Below are 22716 nucleotides of genomic sequence, written 5' to 3'. Positions count from 1 at the left end.
CTTAAAAGAGACCCCTCTATTTTCTCTATTTGTCTTTTCTAGGCCCTTCATTTATTGGATGGCACTGCTCACATGAGGTGGCTCTTCCCCACCTCACATACTCAGGGTTCTCTGAAAACACCCCCATGGACACCCCAAGAATGATGCTTTATCAGGTTTTAGGCATTCCTTAGTCTAGTTGACTTCACACTTCAAACTAACCATCATAAAACCCCACTATCTTGCAGAACCCACACTTTCTCTCTGGTCACCGTCTGGCTGCTCTATCCTCCTTATGCTCAGGTGACTTTTCTCTTTGAATCTTTCATGCTTGTATCTTTACATACTCATCACCAGGACCTCTTGTAGTTTGATCCTTTGACACAGGATTCTGCCCTTCAGGTGACCTCCTCATCCTCAAATCCAGCAGTATGAGTTGAGCTTTGCCCTTTGAATTTCTAGAACATCTGTCCTCAGTGATCTGCTCTCTACCTAAGATCATGCTAGAAGCTGGAGGCACAGCATCAGTCAGTGTCTAGATGGAGCTCTCTATCTGTAGACAGATGAGCACACAAACTAATTGCGATGCAGTGCAACAGATGCCATAACTGAGCCAGCAGGTGGTGTGGTGGTTAAGGCACTGGATCCCACATTCCCACATGACTGATTCCATGGTTTGAGTCCATGACCCAGTAGCTTGAAAATCGTGTTGGGCACAGGTGCATGCATGTCTAAAATCCCAAGAGGAGAATGGAGAAGAAGGGATTATGGCATGACCATCCCCCTGAAGGGTGATTTCTCACTTTCCCTCTCTCTCAGTCTCTGTCTCTCCCTAGCAAGTGCACACACCCTATGACAAAATTCTAAAAACAATTTTTTTTAAATGCCATAGCTAAGTTTGGGTAAACCGTGGCTGAACACAAGTTGGGGATCAAAAAACGGCCTTTGGAAATAAGAATGAGACAAATTTCAGAGAAGTAAACTTTTTCAAGCCACACTGCCTTGATTCTCCCTCCATTTGCAGCTGCCTTTCTGTCACTCTGTCCTCTGCACATGGCATTCCAAGAGGCAAGTACTAAGCTAGGTACTAGTCCAATTCCAAAGACTTCAAACCACTCTCAGGCTTCAGTTTTCACTGTGGATGACTCACAGATTTACAGATTTGGCTCTGATTTCTCTCTTTGGAAGCCATGAATCCTGTCTCCTGTGTGTCCTCACTTCTACATTGCTAGGGCTCAGAGCTTCTCTACCAGGAATTATTGGCACAGGAAGTGGGACAGTTATTTTTTGGGCAGGACTGTCTCACACATTGTAGGGCATTGAGCATCTCTGGGTCTGAGATGTTAAATACCAGTAGCACCTTACACATGTTTCCAAATCATATTGAGGTCCTCTATCACCTCAATTCTATACAATTAAACAGTATCTTTCCCTTAAACCAACAGTCTCCTCTGAAATTGGATTTGTTTTCTCAATGCCTAACCTTAAAATAAAGGAATCAATGATAGCTGACCTGTCTGCTCGTGGAATCATCCCGATTTCCTCTTAGAGTACCTCTGCCTCTGTTAATAGCTGTGATCAAGCTACTCCAAGTCTTTACCCATCCTCTAGGAAGAGTGGCTCCTCTGTGTCCAGCCTTCTTTTCCTATGGCACAGCCTCGAATATCACCATGCCTCCCACTGGCTCCATGTCCACAGCAAGGGACTTCTACTATGGCAGGAAGGCAGAACATTTAAAAATACTTACTCAGTTTGTCAAAACACTTTCAAATGTATGATTGAGCTTGGGAAAAAAATGAGGAAGGCCCTCAGAGGCCTAACCTGAAGCAAAATCACGAGCCAAGCACATAAACGATTCCTAAAGCTAGAAGCTGGTTTAAAGATATTGCTGGCTCCCTGCAACCTGCAGCTTCAATCTCAGTGGCTGTCTGGGGAAGAAGAATCCACACTGAGTGATAACAAGTCAAAGATCGCTTTATGGGAAATGGAATCCAAGGGGCTAGACACAGTGAAAAAGAAATAAACTGAAAATTAAAAACCCACTCTGCAGAAGAAGATAACATAAAAATTGTGACTGTCTGAGCTTTCACTCAGAATAAAGAGAAAAAGAAATGATCCCTTGAAGTTGTATAACAAATAGCCACTTTATTTATTTATTTATTTATTTATTTATTTATTTATTTTGGAGAGGTTTTTGCTATAGGGTGCATGCACTTGCCAGAGAGACAAAGAGACAGAAAGCAAGAAATCATCCCCTGGGGGGATGGCCACACCACAATCCCCTCTCCTCCATTCTCCTCTGAGGATCTTGGGCACGCACACACACCTGGCATGAGTTTAAGCTACCGGGTCCGGGACTTGAACCAACCACAGTCAACCACATGGGAGTCCCACAACATAGCCATTACACCAACTACTGGTCCCCAAATAGCCACATCTGATGCATGTGTACAGCATAACTTTACAGTACTAGGATGGTTGAAAAAAATTCAGGTTGAAAATGTATCTTAAAGAGGTTCTATGATGGTAATATCTCAAGGTATCTGATAAATGCAAATGTACATTTTCTAAAAGTTGTGTCCATTCAACTGGACCTCAAAGAATTCCCACAGAAACAATTCTAAGGAACATGCTCTCAAAGAGTAAAGGATCATGAAATGTGTGGATAAATAAAAAAATCATAATTGTAAATCAACTGAAGTAACTGATAGCATTTTCAGTCCTAGAAAAACTTCAGGTATTAAAATTATTGGATAACAATGGTGGTTTTATAATTTTTTTTTGGAGTGGTTTTTGCTATAGGGCACGTGCACTCGCCAGACAGACAGAGACAGAGAGACAGAAAGCGAGAAATCACCCCCAGGGAGGAGGCCATGCTACAATCCCTTCTCCTCCATTCTCATCTCAGGATCTTGGGCACACATGCACACGCACCCAGCGTGCGTTTAAGCCACCGGGTCCAGGACTTGAACTGCAGTCGACTACATGGGAGTTCAGCAACATAGCCATTACGCTAATTGCTGGTCCTGGTTTTATAAAACTTTTTAAGAAAAAGCTGAAGATACAATTAGAGAAGACACTATTGAACATAATGAGTAGCATTTGATGAAAAAAAGCAAAAGTTATAAAAATAAAAATATAATTGATAAAATTAAGCTTAATTGTGGAGTTAAATAGCAGTTTCCACCAGCTTAAGTGAAAATAGTGACATGGAAAATAAATATGAAGACATGTTCCAGAATCAGCCCTATGAGACAAAGAATTATCAAATAGAAAAGAGATTAAGAACAAGGAGATTAGAATCAAACCATCTAATACATCTCTAACTGGAGTCATGGAAAAAGAGAAGAGAGAAAAAAAGTTAAGTCCCTGTTTTAGTTAATAGTGGCTAAGGATTCACCAGAGTCAAAGTAAACATACAGATTCCAATTAAGGAGTTAGAATGAGTGCAAACAAGAATTCAAGAAATCCCCGGGTTGACAGAAAATATAGACTACCTACAAAAGAATGGAAATTAAACTAACAATAGACTTCTTGACAATGGAAACTTGAAGAATAACATTTGCAAACTTTTGTGAGAAAAGAACCATCAGCCTTGAATACACCACCCAGAACAATCATCTAAAGTAAATATAAACACAGACATTTAAAAAAAAAAAAAAAAAAAAAAAACGGTGAGCACTTCCTACGTTCAATCTTCAATAGAAGACTATCCAAGAGGAACCTATGGCAGTCACGGCAGCTGAGTCCCACATGGCCAACCGTTCAGCTGAGCCTCAGACCCAGTGGCTGAAGAAACATGCCATGTGGGTGAGTGTGCCCCACCCCAAAATTGCAAAATTAGAAGAGAAGGAGAGGAGATTGCAGAGTGGACATCCCCCATGAAGGTGCTCTCACTTTCCTGCTCCCTCTGGCTCTCTCTGGCAAGCACACACACCCTCTAGCAAAATAAAAAGACTACTTGATACTGTATGATGTCAGGAAAAAAAGAAACAAAGAGAGAGAGAGAGAGAAAGAAGGAAGGGGGCAGCAGGTGGCTTAGTGGTTAAGGCGCCGGACTCCCACATGGCCAATCACAGTTCAAGTCCCCAACCTGGTACCTTAACAATCACACAAGGCACATGTGCATGCATGCCCAAAATCCCTAAAGGAGAATGGAGAAGAAGGGATTGTAGTATGGCCATCCCCTCTGGGGAACGATTTCTCACTTTCCTTCTCTCTGTGTCTGTCTCTCTTTCTGTCTGGTGAATGCCAAGTGCACATGCCCTATGGCAAAAATCTAAAGAAAGAAAAAGAGGAACAAAGGGAATGGTAGAATGTGAATAAATGTATACAAACATCAAGAATATTGAACAAAAATGCTAATGTTTGAGATTTATAGAAAACAAGATAGGGGCCAGCACGTGGCATGCTGGTTCATGTACTGGACTCTCACATGACCAACTGCAGTTGGAGCCCTGGACCTGGCAGCTTGCTTTCTCATTTTTGCTCTCTTTCTCTCTGTCTCTCTCTGGTGAGCACACATGTGCTATAGCAAATTTAAAAAATAATAATAATAAATAATTCTTAAAACGGAAAACAAGATAAAGCTAAAAGATGAAATAAAATAGCTCATATGTCAGGAAGAAGGAAGAGCAATAAAGTCTTCACATTGTTTGAGAAGAGAAAAGACATTGACTAAGTTCAGACACTTAAATATGAAATTTAAAATTTCTAGCACACTGACTAAAATAATGATATCAAACAAAATGTAAGGTCCTAAATTGGGTAGAGAAGAAATTACATAGAATGAGAGGAGGAAAATCTCAAAAGGAAAAAATATTCTTAAAGATTACTACAAATATAAAGAAGAAAGGGTATAAATATTTGGAATTAAGTCCCAGTTTGTTGTCACAATAAACATACTAAACAGTCCAGGTAAAAGACAAATTTGGGGTCAGCCCCATAGCCTAGTGGCTAAGGGAAAGGGATACCACAGGGCTGACTAGAATTGGAACCCCAGACCCAGTGGCTTGAAAATCATCCTGGGCAGTTGCGCATGCCCAGAATCCCTACAGGATGGAGAAATGGAGGCAAAGAGATTGTGGCATAACCACACTCCATTGAGGGAATGCCATCTCTTTCTCTCTCCCTCTCTCTCTCTCTCTCTCTCTGAGGAGCGCTTGTGCTCTCTAGCATTTAGAATAAAAGACAATCTAAACAATTAAAAAGAAAACTATATGCCATATATAGTGGCATTAAGGATATTAAGGACAGAAACTTTGAAAGAAATATAATAGAAAGCAAAATCAGAAAATGGCCAATCCAAGAAAGCTTTTATAACTCTCTTCATACAACTTTAAGAGAGAGAAAAAAAATCCTTACAATTCATACATAGTGTGATTAAAATAGGATAAAAATTCCAAAATTACTGAGGATACATAATAATGCTAACCGGGAAGGTTGAAAATACACTGTCATGGGACCAGCAGTTAGCGTAATGGCTATGTCGTTGGACTCCCACGTAGTCGATAGCAGTTTGCGTCCCAGACCCAGTGGCTTAAACTCACACCGGGCGCGTGTGCATGCATGCCCAAGATCCTGAGAGGAGAATGGAATAGAAGGGATTGTGGTATGACCATCCCCCCTGGGAGATAATTTCTCACTTTCTATCTCTCTGTCTCTCTCCGTCTGTCTGGCGAGCACACATGCCCTATAGCAAAAACCTCTCCCACAAAAAATAAAGAAAATAAAATGCACTGTCATATGAGAGGGGTTTTAATATTCATGTCTTGGTAATATCAGATCACAAAAAAAATTACAGTTCATTAAGTATATAGAGCAGCACTATCTAAAACCAAAGGAGTTTTCTGAATCAATGAATTTTTTGCTGTACAATATGGTAGCCACGAGTATCTCTGGTCAGTGGGAAAGAGGGACTAAATTTTAATTTTAATTTTAATTTTAATAGTTGCATGTGACTATTGGCTACCTATTGGGCAGCACAGATAGGATTAAATAACTAGTAAATGTGAGTTAGTGGACACATAAAGAACATTTAGAATATAAATATTTATTTCAAGCACATGTAAAACATTTTAGAATATTCACTCCAGACTGTACTTTTAAAAAACAAATCTCAACAAATTTTTGATTAAAATTATTATATAAATCCCATTCTTGATCATGACCAACTTGATTTTTTTAAATCCACTACAAACATGCCTTTATGAAAAAAAATAACTTAAAGCATATAATTAGAAATCTTGAAAGATAGTTCTAGGTAATTCCTGACTTACAGAAAATAGAATAATAAAAGTTGGATAATATATATTACAAAATAATGACAACAATGTAATTCTGAACTTGGGGGCTGTTCCTACAGTGGTATTTGGTTATAATTTATAGTCTTAAATGCATTCTGTTAAAAACTTTAAGAATAATATTATTGAGCTAAGCATCACCTTAAAATATTAGACAAAAAAGGAAATCTTTGAGACCAGCAAATGACGTAATGGTTACGTTGCTGGACTCTCATGTAGTCAATCATAGTTCAAGTCCCAGACCTGGCAGGTTAAAACTCATGCTGGGCACATGTGCATGGGTGCCCAAAATCCCGAGAAAAGACGGGATGAGAAAGGATTGTGGCTTGGCCATCTCCCCTGGGGAGTGATTTCTCGCTTCTGTCTCTCTGTCTCTCTGGCAAGTGCATGCACCCTATAGCAAAAATCTCTCTCTAAAAAAGAAAGAAAAAATAAAGAAAAGGAAATCCCTACATACTGTTGATGGGCATGTGGATTAGTAAGGCCATTATAGAAAACAATATGTGGTATGGAGGTTCTTCAAAAAATTAAAAATAAAACTACTAGAGCCAACTACTAGTACAGTGGTTTAGGTGGCTGTATCCTGCATGGTCAGCAGTGTGGTTTGAGTCCTGAACTCGGAGGCTTGAAAAACACTCAGAGCACATGTGTGTATGTGGCCAAAATCTAGAGAAGAAAATGGAGGAGAAGGGAAATGTGGCCATGCCCCCTAGGGAGGGGGTGCTTCCTCACTTCCTTTCTCTCTCTCTCTATCTCTCTCTCTCTCTCTCGCTCGTTTTTCTTTGGCAGTCACACATGCCCTACAGCAAAATTTTAAATAAATAAAACTACCAGATGATCCATCAATCTCATTACTGGGACTTTTCCAAAAGAAAAGAAATCAGTACATCAAGGAGATGATGTACAAAAGCCCAGATACAGAATTAATCTAAGGGTCCATCAATGGATGAATGGATAAAGAAAATGGGATATATATATATATATACACATACATACACACACATACATACACACACACACACATATATATGTATTCACTATGTGTGTATATATGTATGTGTGAGTATATATATATACACACACACATTATATATATATATATAACTTTATATATAAAGATTTAAAAATAGAAGAAAATGCTCTCATTTGTGGCAACATGAGTGAACCTGGAGGACATCATGTGAAGTGAAACAAAGCTGGCTGAGGCTGGATGGGTCATGGTATGAAGACCGTCAGGGGACTCTCTCCCTCCCTTACTGTTACCCTCCTTCCTTCTTTCTTTCTCTCTCATGGAAAAATGTTCCAGCAACATTACAGCTTGATTGTCAAACATTAGAAGCATTTTCTTTCTAATCAAGAAGCACATAAATCCCTCAATACCAATTTGATTTAACATTGAGCCATAGCCATTGCATTAGGACAGAAAAAGAGATATAAGTAAGTAGATGCTGAAAAGAAAGAAATGTATTATCATGAAAAGAGCCAAGAGAAACAAAGAGAAAGAAGCCAATAGCAAGTGGCTCTATCCCTCACTTTGGTAGCATGAATCACATTTGCTCCTGGGCGCCATAGTACAAAGAAATTAACCAGTGATCCCGAAGAAGCCACAGTGCCGCTGACCTCGGTAGAAACCAAAGCCAAGTTGGTGAAGAGTGAGTTGGCCTATCCAGTTGTCTTTAATACTGCTCAGAATTATGAACTCCATCTAATCTGTCACTTCAACTCCATTCAAATTAATAAAATCTAATTTATTTGAATAGGATTCTAAGTGATTTGATTCAACTGCAGCAAATTCTGCTCAGTGGAATCAGTCTTTGATTGAAATCTATTAAGTTCAATTCAATAACATAAATTTAAATATTATGCAGTGAAATTAATTTTTAATTAATTAACATTTCAGTTCAGGTCCATTTTGATCTGAACTTTAATTCGACATTTCTAAATTTGGCCCCTATTCAAATCAATAATATATAGCAAAATCCAATGTGATTCTGAAAGATGCATGCTGAAACTAATCAACCACATTTATTTCTATTCCTCCCTAATCAGATGAGATTAGTGACATTCAATCACACGGACAAAATGTTCACCTTTCACTACCTAATTGAATGTTTAGATTGGAACTTCAAAATTAGGAGTTTTTCCCAATCTCACAGCACTATCTACAGTATGAACTCCATGGGATTTGGGGAGATTCATCCTTTGTTTGGTCTTTATATTAACTTAGAACAACACAGAATTAGATGATTGGAAAACAAAAGAAAATACTGCTATCCAGTTTAATAAGCTGATTTCTCAGAAATTATAGGTTGCTTGGGTGATGGACCTTCATATCCATGAAGATGCCTGAATAAGTCCTTTATTTACATTGTAAAATACAGTGGCCAAGTCATGGTATACTAGTAATGCAACTGGACCCTCATGGGAAGGTTCTGGGTTTACGTCCTGGGATCTCGGTGTACACTCGGAGTGTGCATGTGCCCCTGAGCTGAGACCGGGGTTGGATCACAGCATGAAGACCACATGGGGTTCTGTCTCTCTCTCTCTCTCTCTCTCCCATAAATAAATATGTTTTAAAGAGATTTTTGCTATAAGGCATATGCACTCGCCGGAGAGATGGAGCACAACAGAGAAAGAGAAAGCAAGAAAGCACCCCCAGGGGGGATGTCCAGGTCCCAATCCCTTCTCCTCCATTCTCCTCTTGGGATTTTGGGCACATACACACACACACCTGGGGTGAGGTTTAAGTCACTGCGTCTGAGGCTCAAACTGCAGTTGACTACATGGGGGTCCAGCGATGTAACGATTACACCATCTGCTGGTTCTCTTAAATAAATACATTTTTAAAATAGTAAAATACAGTCAAATGCAGACATTCCAAAATGGTTATGAAATTGTGAAAAAAAAAGATTAAAAGATTAAAATGACTATACAAACAGATAAACTAATTGGGGATTAAATTAAGGTATTACTGCAATAAACACCATTATCATGTTTTTGTAACTTACAAAGCTCTGTACTAGTATCCCAGGGGGACCCAGGCACCTGGGTCTCTGTTTTTTTCCTAGGTGTCCAATAAACTAAACCCATCACTGTGCTTTCCCCAGTGTGGGGTCTGGCAGGCCAGTCTGTGATAAGGGCATTAGAGACTGAGTCTCAGACTCTTCCCTTGAGATTCTTATTCTACAGGTCAGGAAAAATGGAGTGCTTTCAAGAGTCTCAGGTGGGGACTAGCAGTTAGCATAATGGCTATGTTGCTGGACTCCCATGTAGTCAACCATGGTTCAAGTCCTGGACATGGTGGCTTAAACTCACACCGGTGTATGTGTGTGCATGCCCCAGATCCCGAGAGGAGACTAGAGGAGACGAGACTGCCGTGTGACCATCCATCCTGAGGGATGATTTCTCCCTTTCTGTTTCTCTGTCTTCTGGTGAGCGTACATGCCCTATGGTAAAAACCTCTCTGGAAATGCCTATGCTCTCCCTCTGTCCTAGATAGCACGGAAAAAAAAAAAAAAAAAAAAAAAGGCCTCCGGTGAATCTTAGGTAAATTGGAAACTCTTCTCTACACTCACTCATCTCCCAACACTAGGGAAGATAAAACAGAAGTGGTCACTGCATGGATTCACCTTCCAGGCCACATCCTCCCATGAGGATCCTGAGGCCTGTGGTGTCATGGTCCAGTTCTTGGCAGTAATCATAAGGGGACAGATTGCCATTTGAAGCCAGAGAACTCTAGGACAAGTGGCTTATTCTGTAATGCCTGGGAACATGGTTAGCTGTTCACTGTAGTTTCAGGTCCTGAAATCCACTGAGCTGTGCACATCCCATACTGAAGGAGAAGGGAATTCTGGCCTGCTTGATCTTCCAGATGATAGCTAGCGGACCTTTGGAGGACTCTGCCTGAGCTACAGCACCGCCCGATTCCTGTTGCTCTATCCCAGCCTCAACATAAAAAGTTCTTTTACCTTCCTTCTCTAGGTCATTTGCATTGGTAGGTACCAGTATGTTTTGCACATTCTGTCTGGAATTGTACCAATTGAGAATTTCTTGCCTTGCCCAGCTTTAGGAGTACAGGTGGGAGAGTGCTGCTGCATTATACTGGAGCCATGTGGGAGGGCTCGGAGTTCCCAACCTGAGAGACAGGCAGGAAGGCTAGGGAAAAAGACTGTCATGTGATATGGCCTTGCCAGGGGGTGTTCTCTCTCTGTCTCAAGAAATAAACAAACTTAAAAAAAGAATGTCTTTACTTATTAAACATATTGTCACCATCATAAGTTGATAACGATTCTCATAATCAGATCAGAGTGATCAGCTGAAATTGATTGAAGTAGAGGAAGAAACATTGTCAGTGTAATGCTAAGGATGGGAGAGAGAGGAAGTGGGAGGTTTATGAGGATCTTGCTCTGTGGGGGTTTCAAGCCGCTGGAGTATGGGAGCCTAAGGAGAGCTGGGGAGGAGCGGACAGCAGAGGGCACTAAGCTCAGTGCAAAGCCTGTTTCTGGAGCTATTGTACCTATTCTAGTTCTGCTAAAAAGCCCCCTGAAATTCTTTAACAGAGTTGCTAGGTAAGAAGTCATAACAGACACACTAAAACTAGGTTTCATCAAGCTAAAAAGATGTTTCTAAGTTTTTATTGTGGAGACTGGTGTTTTTAATATCCTGTAGAAGTGGAGAAAATGGAACTAATTAAATGTCCTAGTGACCTCAATGGCTTGTATCTTAGAATGTGTTGGAATAATATTTACTTAAGTAGCCTATTAAGTTACTCTATGTAGCCCAGAAGTTTCAAAGTTTCAAATTTTGAAAATTACAAGAATGTGCCACATCTTGATTGAAAAGGTCCCCATGCACTTATCCCTCTGCTTCTGGAACAACCCGTTAGCAGAAAAACTAACAGATCTATTGGTTTCTTTAAGTCTTGGAAAACAAGTAGCCTCTGTTTCTTCCTTTCCCCATTTAATTGTTTAATCCAGAAAACAAAACAAAACACCTTCACTGTAATAAAACTTGACTTTAAGTGAGTACACACTAGATAGTGATTATATTTGACTCAATCCATATCAGGCTGTTTGAATACTACATGCCTTACTTTGACAACTTAGCCGCTAGTTAACTGAGAATTTGGTTCATCATGAACTAATCCTGCTGCAGTGATTACACATACTTAATATAGTTAACTAAAACCTTCATATTCTCAGGTGATAGACGTTCTTGAACTCTTACCACTGGATAATTAAATTATTCCTTTTCTCATCACTTCTTATTCTTGTCTTTTAAAGTCTTTCCATTTTTATTACTTTTAACTGCCTTTTTCTCAAACCAATTAGCAGGTTAAATAATGATTTGTAAAGCAAAAAGTAGCACTTCATTAGGACTGGAATAAGGCATTCTTTGCTTCAAGTAAATTGAACCATTCTCCTCTCACCAAATATAAAATATACATCACATTAATCATTTATTTAGCTATAGTTATTTAACCAAATGAGCCTGTTGATAACAAAGGCTATGATTTGCTTTTTCTCTGGTATCATCATTGTCATTCTTTTGTTTGTGGCAGATGTGGAAATAGCTAAATAAACCATATTATGCTGCTCCTAGACAGAGAAGTGAATGGTGTCAGTTTCGCATTGCCCTAGCTGGGAGCATTAGTTGTATAGGATCAAAGGACAGCAACTGGAGGAAAAGTGGACAATGGGAGAAGAACCTTGGAAAATAGGCCACTCTTCCGTAATCACTAGCATGTCGTCTCTTTGCATGAAAAAAGGAAATGTCATACCAAATCTCGTCCTTGGGGTATGTTGACAGAAATAAGCAAAATCTGTAAAAATATTTTTTAAAGTTTATTCATAGTGAAATTATGAGTGACCATGGCCGGTGAACACAATCTTTGGTAGCCTTCAGAAAATGTTCCATGGGGCTTAGATACAGCAGCTCTTTTATTTAGTGCTGAGCACAGGAGGTACAAACAAAACTAAATCAACACATGGAGTTTTCATATTGACCTGGCTTATAAAAGAAGCAGGAGCTTACAGGTTATAGGTGAGCTTTAGCAATTCTTAAGTCATTGGCTAAAAGCACAAGTCTTTGTTTCAAAAAGAATCAGAGTCAGCAAAAATGAATGTCTGAGTTTAACAGAGATAAGAAGGGTTTGCTGTACATTGTGTGATGCTGTGTCAGAGTCAAAACGCAGGAAGTAGCTCACAACCACTGGACCAAAGCGGTCTGCTTTTGTGAGATTAACTGCCTGCTCACTGGCATGACTCTTTCCAGGCCTCCTGGAGAAACTACAACAAAAGAAAGTAGTCAGTTTCAGTTCTCAGGTCCCTTCTGGTATCTCTCCCTACAGTGAACTAAGGGTCTGCCATATGAGATTAGTTTAGAGACTGGATCCCGTGCATAGTTTAGAGCTACTACTGAAGCGTCCATTGCCCAAATACCTTGAAACTGACACTTCCCTTCCTGGGCTTCTGGGGACTCCCTGAAGGTGCGTTGGAAAGCAGCAGGCTTTCTTCTCCATCTCCCCTGCTGCATATTTCTCCTAGCCTCACCCTGAAGGTGAGGTTGATTGTGACTTTGCTCCCTCTACTGACTTCATTCTGATTCTTTCAAAGAACACTAAGCTACACACGTCTTCTCTGGTTTGTGCAAAATACCATCACCGTCTGAAATGAAATACAGTGGAGTTAGGTCATGTCTTTTGGTCACTGAAAGACATAATCAGAAATTGAACTGAGGTTTTGAGAAATATATATTCTTTCATTCACTTTTAGAGGAACAGACAGGATATTCTACCAGACAATCTATTAACTCCAATTCTATAAGTGTCTGTTTTTTTTCTTCTTTCCCATCAAATGTGTTCATAATGCCTAGGTCCCCAAAACAATGATATTCACCAAAATTTCATTTGAGAGAAAGAATTTACCACCAGGTCAACTTGGAATAATGCAATGCAGTATGTTCTATAAGATAACCAGTCTAGTAATGTTGCTGTATTCTCAGGGTCAAATTCTGGTCTGGCAGATCTCATGAACCTTTTGCAAGGTCAGCTCAGCACCATCCACCTTTGGGCTCTCCCTGTCACATGACCAGAGATGCTATCAACAGAGACCTAATGCAACTTATGTGCCAAATGACCTAAGCATTCCTTTAGGTCACTCAGATTTTACAGTTTCCATAAATGGGATTTTTTAATTTCTTATTTTCATTCCATCATTGCACATTACTATAGCACACTACATGGGTTTTCAAAGTTTGCAAAAATATGTGATAGTCAAATCAGGGATGTTACCATATACATCCTTTTCAACAGAGAACTTTACATTCTTGAGTCTATTAAATGTTTCTTTCTTAAGCCCTTCCCACACAGCCTCTACTACCCACCCCGCTTCCCTGCTGTCTCTGATATCTACACTTGTTGACATTACTATCATATCTTCAGACCTTTCCATTTCTACCATAGGGTGAAAACATCCAATGTATATTGAACAGGGTATACAGTGTTTGTCTTTCACAGTGTGCTGTGAAATTTAGCATTAAATTTTCTATATTAATCCACTTTGAATCAAATGATAGGGTCTCATTGTTCCATATGGCTGAGTAGTATCCCATAGTGTGTATATGTCAAATTACTTTTTAAATCTATTCATCAGTTCTTGGGTAATTAGGTTGAGTCCATGTCTTAGCATTGTGAGTGATGCTGCAATAAACAGTGACATGCAGTTGTCTTTCTGAGTGTTTTCCTGTCCCTTGGGTAAATATCAAGGAGTGGGATTACTAGATCATATGGTACTTCTATTTGTAGGTTTTTGAAGAACCTCCATATTGTTTTCACAGTAGTTTCAGTAATTCATAGTCCCACCAACAGTGTAGAAGGGTTTCCTTTTTACCACAGCCTTGCCAGCACTTGCCATTCTTTGTTTTGGTTTGTTTGTTTTTAACCTTAGCAATTCTGACTGAGGTTAAATGGTTCTCATGGCGATTTGATTTGCATTTTTCTTATGATAAGAGATGTTGAATATTTCATAAGCATTTTGGCCATTTAATTCAGATGTCTACCTTAGAGAGTTGTTTATTCAGCTCATTTGCCAATTTTTTAAATTGATATGTTCATTTTTGTTTTTATTGGGGTGTGTTTGTGTTTGTGTGAGTGTTGGTGTGTATGTGTAATAGCTGCTTGAATTCCCTATGTGTTTGGTTATCAATCCCTTATCTGAAACATCATTTGCAAATATTTTTCTCACATTCTAAGGGTTGTCTCTTCACTCCAATTGTTTTCCTGGCTGTACAAAAACTTTTTAGCTTGATATAATACCATTTGACTACTTTTGAGATAATTGCCTATGCTTTAGGGATCTTATTTAAAGAAATCTCTATCTACCCCAATGTCTTCAAGAGTTTCCCCCCCCTATTTTCCACCAGTAGTAGTTTTATGGTTTGAGATTTTACATCTAAATCTTATTTTTTGAAACTTTTGATTACATTGAAGAAAACAAGAATGTATTATTGGCATAGTTTCAACACTGGGAAGCATCAGAACCCAGATGCTTTACCCTTTACCCTGATGGAAGGAGACAGGAATACCGAAATAACTTGTGGAAAATAAACACAGATGCCTACATGCTGAGACAAGGCACAAGTGGGAAGAGGGCAAGGCTTCAGAGTGAACCTCAGATAGCTGGCTTCTTTCTTCCTTTGGAACAGAGTGTTGAAATCCCTTTACTGTTTACTAGATCAAGTCCAATACATTTTTTTTATTTGAGTAAATGAACATGGTAGGGGAAGATCATAACTTTTGCAAATTGAGTCAACACACTGAAAAATCTAGAGATTTGTATGGAATAGGAAAATATCTGAAAAGTGAAAAGTACTTGCTTACTCATTACATTGAACCTTAAATTTAGCCCCATTTGATTTTCAGGAACTTTAAACTTTAAACTGTATTCTAATCTGTATCTTTCTCCTCTTCCATCATTCTGTTTCTTATCAGATTCAGCACCTAGTAGGAATCCAGTGGATATTTGATAATGAAATGAGTGAATGTGTGAATATTAAGTCAAAAAACAATGGAAAGTAATGCAATATAAAGGACATGATGTAATGTGTTTTGCAAGATAGTGTCAAGCTTCTAGTTTGGGGGCTAATCTGCTGTGTCATTGAAAGAATGACTTAACCTTTCTAGATTGAAGTGTTCTTACCCATAAAATTAGGAGATTAAACTAAGATACAGTGAAAGTCCACATTTCACTCTAATGTTCTGTGATATTCTTGACTGACAATTCTCAGAAAGGCACAGCCAGCCATGAATCTCATTGTATATTGTATTAGGGTATTGGGAAATTCATGACATATTTTTCAATGTTTTTCTATGTGAAAATGCCTCATGACTTTACAAACAACCCAATAGAATCAACTCATGGCCTTTATGCCTTCATCACCCATGGACCCATCTGGGCTTCCAGTTGACTGACCACACTTCTAAATTAAGCTTTAACGTAAATCTTTCTTCCAAAGAAAGAAGCACATATTCTGGTGGGGAAACTTGAGCTTGCCACTCCTTCCAATGTTTTTTTTTGATAGACATTCTTACTGTTGAAACAAATTTACTTTTAAGAGGGTTGAGTGACATTCAGTCTATCAGAGGTGGACCCTACTCCTGAGGAAGCGGGTATAAAGCAGAGTCGCATCGTAACTACTGAATCCCCATCTGTTTCTCAGTGTGCCTTCCCCCTTTCTTGCAGACGGAAGTCCTTACACTTGGTGGGTCGGCAAAGCCAATGAGAAGCACTACTACTGGGGTGGCTCTGGGCCTGGAATTCAGAAGTGTGCCTGTGGCATCGAGCGCAACTGCACGGACCCCAAGTACTACTGTAACTGTGACGCGGATTACAAGCAGTGGTAAGTGCTGCTGTCTGCATGGCCATACTCACTCTCCCAGAGTGCCCGTGGGTCAGACCAACTAAATAGAAGATAACGTTTGGAAAGTGCTCAACCATAAGCTAATAGGTTATAAAAACTTAGAACTAGCCCAGCTGACAAATGTCCAGGAACATACCGAAAGCAGAAAGGGAACCAGCAGTTAGCGTAATGGTTATGTTGCTGGATTCCCACGTGGTCGACCACGGTTTGCGTCCAGGACCCGGTGGCTTAAAACTCACGCTGGGCGTGTGTGCGTGCGTGCCCAAGATCCCGAGAGGAGAATGGAGGAGAAGGGATTGCGGCGTGACCATCCCCCCTGGGGGGTGATTTCTTGCTTTCTGTCTCTGTCTGTCTGGCGAGCGCACGTGCCCTGTAGCAAAAACCTCTCCAAAAAAAAAAGAAAGAAAGAGGTCCGTGTGACAAGGGTATGTATTTAGAAACAGCAAGACATAATTGATGTGTTCTTATTTTATTTGGAGAGGAGAATAATGAGCCGTGTTGTAGAAGATTTGCATTACACAGTGGGCTGTGTGACAGTAGACAGGATAGTGGTGGGTGGACAGCCTGGGTGCATGCATGTGAAACCACTCCCTATAAAGTCTCCTTTACTGGCAACAGCTATCACCTACTTCAGGGTCAGCTCTCAGTCTCTGGACCAGAAAAATGAGAGAGAGAAAAGAAAAGAAAAAGAAAAAGAAAAAAATCCTCCTTTGCTCTCGTCTTCAGCAAGCGCTTGCTTGTCTACTTTTCCTTCAGACCTCAGGTTGTTTGTAACTCTGAAACAAAGTAGTCCAAGGAAGATCTATGTGGGTTTCCTACATTCCTCTGCCGGCTGTTGTCCCGTATCACAGTGAATGGCTGGGTCTGTGTCCGTAATAGATAAAGACAAAGTCAGCAGGCATTCTCTGTAAAAAAGAAAGGCCCTGGCAGTGTTGGTAGAAGAACATGAACCTAAGGAGGGTTCTTTCCAGAAGCACACATCCCACCCCAGCTGCCGACAGTTTCAAAAGTGTTGAGAGGCTCCCTGTGCGCCCTGCGCGCCCTTGGACAGCTGCCGAGAGCAGAGCCCTGCCTGTCCTCACATCACCAGCCACGGTGTGCTTCCATCCACCTCTGTGTAGCACCCCATTCACAAGGGCAATTAGTGGTTCATCCACCTATTAACCAAAAGCTACTCCTGAGAGCACAGTTATATGATTCTCAGGTAGGATGACTAATTATTTTCCAAAAGCTATATTTCTTTTAGTGAATGAAATGAATTATGAAGCTACATATCTCAATGACTTGAAATGTATGTGTGCATTTGTGAAATACTTGTAAACAGCTATCTCTATTCTTTAATTGTGGTGTTTTTAAAAATAGAAGATCATGATACTCATTTTAAAATTTTACTCATTTGACAGATACATATACACAACAGAAAGATTAAAGGTCAGGGGAATGGAATCAAAGGCATATGCTTTGAAATTAATTTTTTATTCATTCAATAAATCATGTATTCAGCAACTATTGATTGAATACTTATATGTCAAGGTCTCTGTAGGCACTGGGTATAAAATAGTGAATAGCACAAAAAGAAATCCCTGCCCTGACTTATGTTCTTATTGTCATTTTTCACTAGTTGTGTGCTATTAGGCCTCTCTCCATTTGTCTGTTCTGCATTGATTCCCTGCCCCTTCAGGAAGCTGACTGTGAGCACACAATGCCTGCCACAAGCTAGCTACAGTGGGAGCACTGTTCAACGTGGGTCACTGTCCAGGAAACCTAGAGGGTGCTGCCACTGTCATGGCTGTCAAACCTTGCTGGTCCATGACAGAGAGCTGGAGTTCAGGAATAAGAAGAGCTGATGCCTATATCCAAGTGAAATTCATTGTCACCAGACATCGTGCTAAATGCTAGGGATGCCATGATGAATAGAATGTGCTTTTTATCTTCAGTCAGCTAAAAACTAGTTGAAGACAGGAACTGATGGAAGCACAAAGGTAAAACACAATGCTTTGTGAGTTTGACCACATGGGAGGTTCCTGGTTTATGTCAAGAGATCTCCTTAAATATGCCAAGCACATATGTGTGTGCTCGTGATGCAGGTCCAGCTGAGGCTTGGGTGGATTACAATAACAAGACTCAATTGGTGTGCTCTCTCTCTCTCTCTCTCTCTCTCTCTCTCTCTCATGCACACTCTCTCTGTCACTCAAAAAGGAAATGGTTTTTTTTATATGACCAATCCTTGGGACCAGCAGATAGCATAACAGTTACATCACTAGGCTCCCACATAGCCAATCGTGGTTTGAGTCCCAAACCAACAGCTTAAAACTCTGCCAGGCACATGTGTGTGTGTGCCCAAAATCCCAAGAGAAGAATGGAGGAGAAGGGATTGTGCCATGACCATCCTCCTAAGAGGTGATTTCTTGCTTTCTCTCTCTCTGTCTCTTTGGTGAGTGCATGCACCCTATAGCAAAAATCTCTATTAAAATGATCGATCTACTTGAAAGGAAGAAAGAATTAAAGGAAGGAAGGATATTAAGGAAAACACACACAGACACACAACTCGGCAATGTAATACAGTCAGTGCTCTGTGGAACATATCCATGCACAGGATGCCACAGAAACTAGTGGAAGAACATTTAAGTCTCGCTGAGGAAGTGAAGGAAGGAGCCAAGAAAAGGCTCAGGGAATTTTGGAAAGAGGTATGCTTGGAAGCATGGTGAGAGTATGTCCAGCACATTCTCGCTTACTTCCTTGCTCAGCCATCTGAGAGGAGCAGTCCAGACAAGCTCAGTCTAGGCAAGGACAACAGAAGTGGATCGTGCTGTGGAAAAGAAAGGAAGAGCCACAGGGAGGCCACAGTGGAGGCAGGACAATGTCAGAGCTTCCCCTCTGGGTGGGGACTGAGGGCTGGGAGTTTGAATACAACACTTCAGCCCTGGGTGGGCAACTTGAGGGGGAAGGCAGGGTCCTTGGAAGACATTGAGGGCTTGAGGAAAATGGGAACATGACGGCAAAGAGAAGGAAACTATACCGAGAAACTTGACAAGTAGCAGGACTTTCCTCTTTTCTGAGAGAGGAAAGAAAAGCCTGGGGAGGTTCGCCATCAGGCCCCTAGAATGGAAGCGAGGCCCTGTGACAGGCTAAGGAATGACGGTCTGAGAGCACGGAAGATTAGTCCAGTTTTGAAAACGTTAAGCCCGAGGCACCAGCCTAAATCTAGGTCTGAGCCGAGAGAGGCACGTTGGTGGGATTCTAGGTAAGAAGCACAGATTTTGGAGGAAGCACAGATTTTATTTGCCTCTGAAGCATTCCAGAGAACACATCTGAATTCAGATCACAAATGAGGAGACACTGCAGGCGCACCTAGGCATCCCTTGCTCACAGATTTCCTCCTCTACTGACCTGTGGGTGGAGCTGCGACACTTCATTTCTCAGGGACCTGGTCACTGCTGGCATCTTCTTCCCCTGGCTGATGAGCCGCTGAGCCGCATTCCCACTTTGCTTCTATAAAGTGTGTCTAATGTCTCATAATATAGGCACTATATGTTGAGCAAACTGAGAAGCGTAATGAGTATGTTTATAATAAATAGCTATTAAAATGATCTTCCCTATTTAGCACAAGAGAAAAAATTCTTGGAGATATTTTATTGGTCTTTGAATTCACTAGCACCTGGCAACGGGCCTCTTCCATGGATCTTTTAAATATTTTGGAATGAATGGAGTTGCTTCTAGAAACATGTCTCAAAGTGCTCCAGAGTATGGGAGAAAGAACTTGGCCTGAAGCCAGGAGACATTACTTCCGGGCCAGATTCGCCACTTGTAGGAGGAGGCTTTTAACCTTTCTGACACTTAGATTTGTTGTTTGTATAATAAAAATGATTCTTGGTAAGCAGATTGTAGGTTTTAAATAGTATATAGAGTATAAAAACATTCTGCAAATTATACTGTACTGAATACACAGTTATTTGCAAGTCTTATTGCAACGCTTAATGATTCCAAATGACTCTTAAGAAATGAAAACAGAATGTGAAAAGTGGGCCCCTCCATGCTCTCAACCTGCTGTGCAACAGGCCTCACATAGAGTTTCACAACGCCATGTGGCAGGTGTTATGGGACAGGATTTATTGGAAGAAACTGCGCACTTAGAATCACCAGGATAAGTTTCCCCCAACACCAGCACCCCTCAGAGAGATGTGCTAGAGCCAGGCTGTTTGGCTGCAAACACCAAATGTGGGTATTCCAAGGAAGGCCCCACTTCTATTCCTTCCTGTAGGTTAAGAATGAGAGCAGCTTTATCAGTGGGGAAAATCAGACCCACAGGGCACCACAGGGTCTAAGTGTAGGTCTCTGCTGTCCACAAGAATAGGGAGGAAGTCTTGGTCACTTCCAGAGACTGAGCATGGGAACATCCTGGGCAACCCAGGTATGTGACCAAGATCACTCCTGTTCGAGTCTTTTTGTTCTACCACAGTGGAGAGCTGGGAGATACAGAAAAGCAAATTTTCACACATATACCTAAGTAAAATCCTTATATGTAAAAATACGTATGTAAGAGTGAAAACAAAGATTCTATCAAATCTCACAGTTTCTGATTGTGTCCAGTGAAGAAAGTTACTTCAGAGCCAGACCTATGGTCCAGTGGTTAAGGAAGCCAGATCCTAAACAGCCAACAGCGGTTCAAATCCTAGCCCCAGAAGCTTGAGAAACATGCCAGGAATATGTGCACACGTGCCTGAAATCCTGACAGGAAGGAGAAATGGAGGAGAAGGATTATGGTGGGACCACGCCCCACTAGGGGGTGCTTCTCCCTCTATCTGTCTCTCAGTCTCTGTCTGGCAAGTGTATGTGCCCTCTGGCAATTGAAAGAATGGGAAAGAGAGGGCAACACAAGATGAAGAAGTAACATTTCAGTAATCTTATCACAGGCACAAAGAATATTTAATTAAGATGGAATGAGATAGGAGCCAGCAGGTGGCATGGTGGTTGGGGCACTGGACTCCCACATGGCTGACCACAGTTTGAGTCCTGGACCTGGCGGCTTGCTTTCTCAGTTTCTTTCTCTCTCTGTCTCTCTCTCTGTCTCTCTTTCTCTCTGTATGTCTCTATGGTGAGCGTGCATGCCCTGTAGCAAATTAAAAAATAATAATAATAATAAATGAAATTAAATAATTCTTTTTAAGAAAATAAGATGGACTGAGACCAAAATGGATACAAATACTGCTATGCCATTAGGGAATGGCATAGTGACCTAAGTCAGGACACTTGACTTCTTTTAGTTTTATTAGCCAAATAGAGCTAGATCACTACTACTGGGTAAAGATCTTAATAAAGTTCTATCATAAATGGATGCTTAAAATTACAGTAGGGGGCCAGCAGGTGGCATGGTGGTTATAGTGCTGGACTGCCACATGGCTGACTGCAGTTTGAATCCTGGACCTGGTGGCTTGCTCTCTCACTTTCCCTCTTTCTTTCTGTTGCTCTCTGGTGAGCACACATGTCCTATAGCAAATTTTAAAAACAGTAATAAGTAAAAAATGATAATGCTTTTCATAAATAAATAAAACAGTAGGATATATTATTTTTATTATGATTTGAATGTTGAGTGGAACCCTAACCCTAGCTAAAATCTTTAAAACTTTCTTGAATTATAATTGCACAAGTTGGGACTCAAAATATTTAAATTTCTTTTCACAAATTCTAGTAGATATGAAGAACAAAGACTGAAAGACTCACATCTCCAAACCCGTACCCCAGCATTTGCTACAATATCTTGATCAAGAAGGATTCCTCACTTTTATAAGACTCGATAACTAGCTGCATGTAAGTTTTAAATTTAAAAATTAAACCACAGACCACATGGTGTATGGTCTTTTTGTAAGAACTCTAAAACTTAGATTGAATATTTATTCTTATTTACTGGAGTAAAATACATAAAAATCGAGCCAGGATAAATGAGATCGTAGCTCCGAGCATGATCGGGTCTCACAATAAAGCTGAGATGGCCTGCGAGTACTAAAACCATCTCAATAATTGCCTGATTATCTATGCCACGAGAAGTTTCGCACAGTTATTTCTGAGATTGAATGTAATTTAACATCTATGATTTACTATTCACAGCAATAGTAAATATTCCCACCTACAGTGCCAGAATCCTAATTAAGCGAGACTTGGTCTCAGCTAAGTGCCCGCTGCTGGGTAATTCCTGGTCTCTTGCAGCCTGACTCAATGAGCTAAATCATCACATCTGAAATTAGCACTTCCAAAATGGAACGATCAGTGTAGGAATGCCATTCTTTGCTTGAGTGCTTTCTCACGTTGTAGCTCTCTCTTGCAGAATCGCTGGGTAGTTGAGTCCTGGCCAAAATGAACACATACATAGCGGGAAATAAGTGAGGCGAAAAGGCTTTAGCACGGTCTTTGTGTTACAATTAGCAAGCAGATCCCACCTGGGCATTCCAAAGGGCAGTCACAGAGGAACTGGTGCTGCCTGATTTCATTGACCCTGAATGGAACCGGCTTTTCTCCGGGG

General features: G+C 40.5%; 1 protein-coding gene across 1 annotated transcript in view; it reads left to right on the top strand.

Moving 5' to 3' along the window:
* The window catches only part of CNTNAP2 (contactin associated protein 2), a 1579711-nt gene that overhangs the window by 1091209 nt on the left and 465786 nt on the right, over positions 1 to 22716 (top strand). The window contains exon 14 of the mRNA XM_006139900.2: positions 16022 to 16178. Within this exon, the coding sequence (XP_006139962.1) occupies positions 16022 to 16178 (157 nt within the window). The remainder of the gene's footprint in view (positions 1 to 16021; positions 16179 to 22716) is intronic.

Source organism: Tupaia chinensis, unplaced genomic scaffold, assembly GCF_000334495.1.
Source record: "Tupaia chinensis unplaced genomic scaffold, TupChi_1.0 Scaffold000010_1, whole genome shotgun sequence".
In the NCBI taxonomy this organism is placed as follows: domain Eukaryota; kingdom Metazoa; phylum Chordata; class Mammalia; order Scandentia; family Tupaiidae; genus Tupaia; species Tupaia belangeri.
This window is presented reverse-complemented; position numbering and strand designations above follow the sequence as displayed.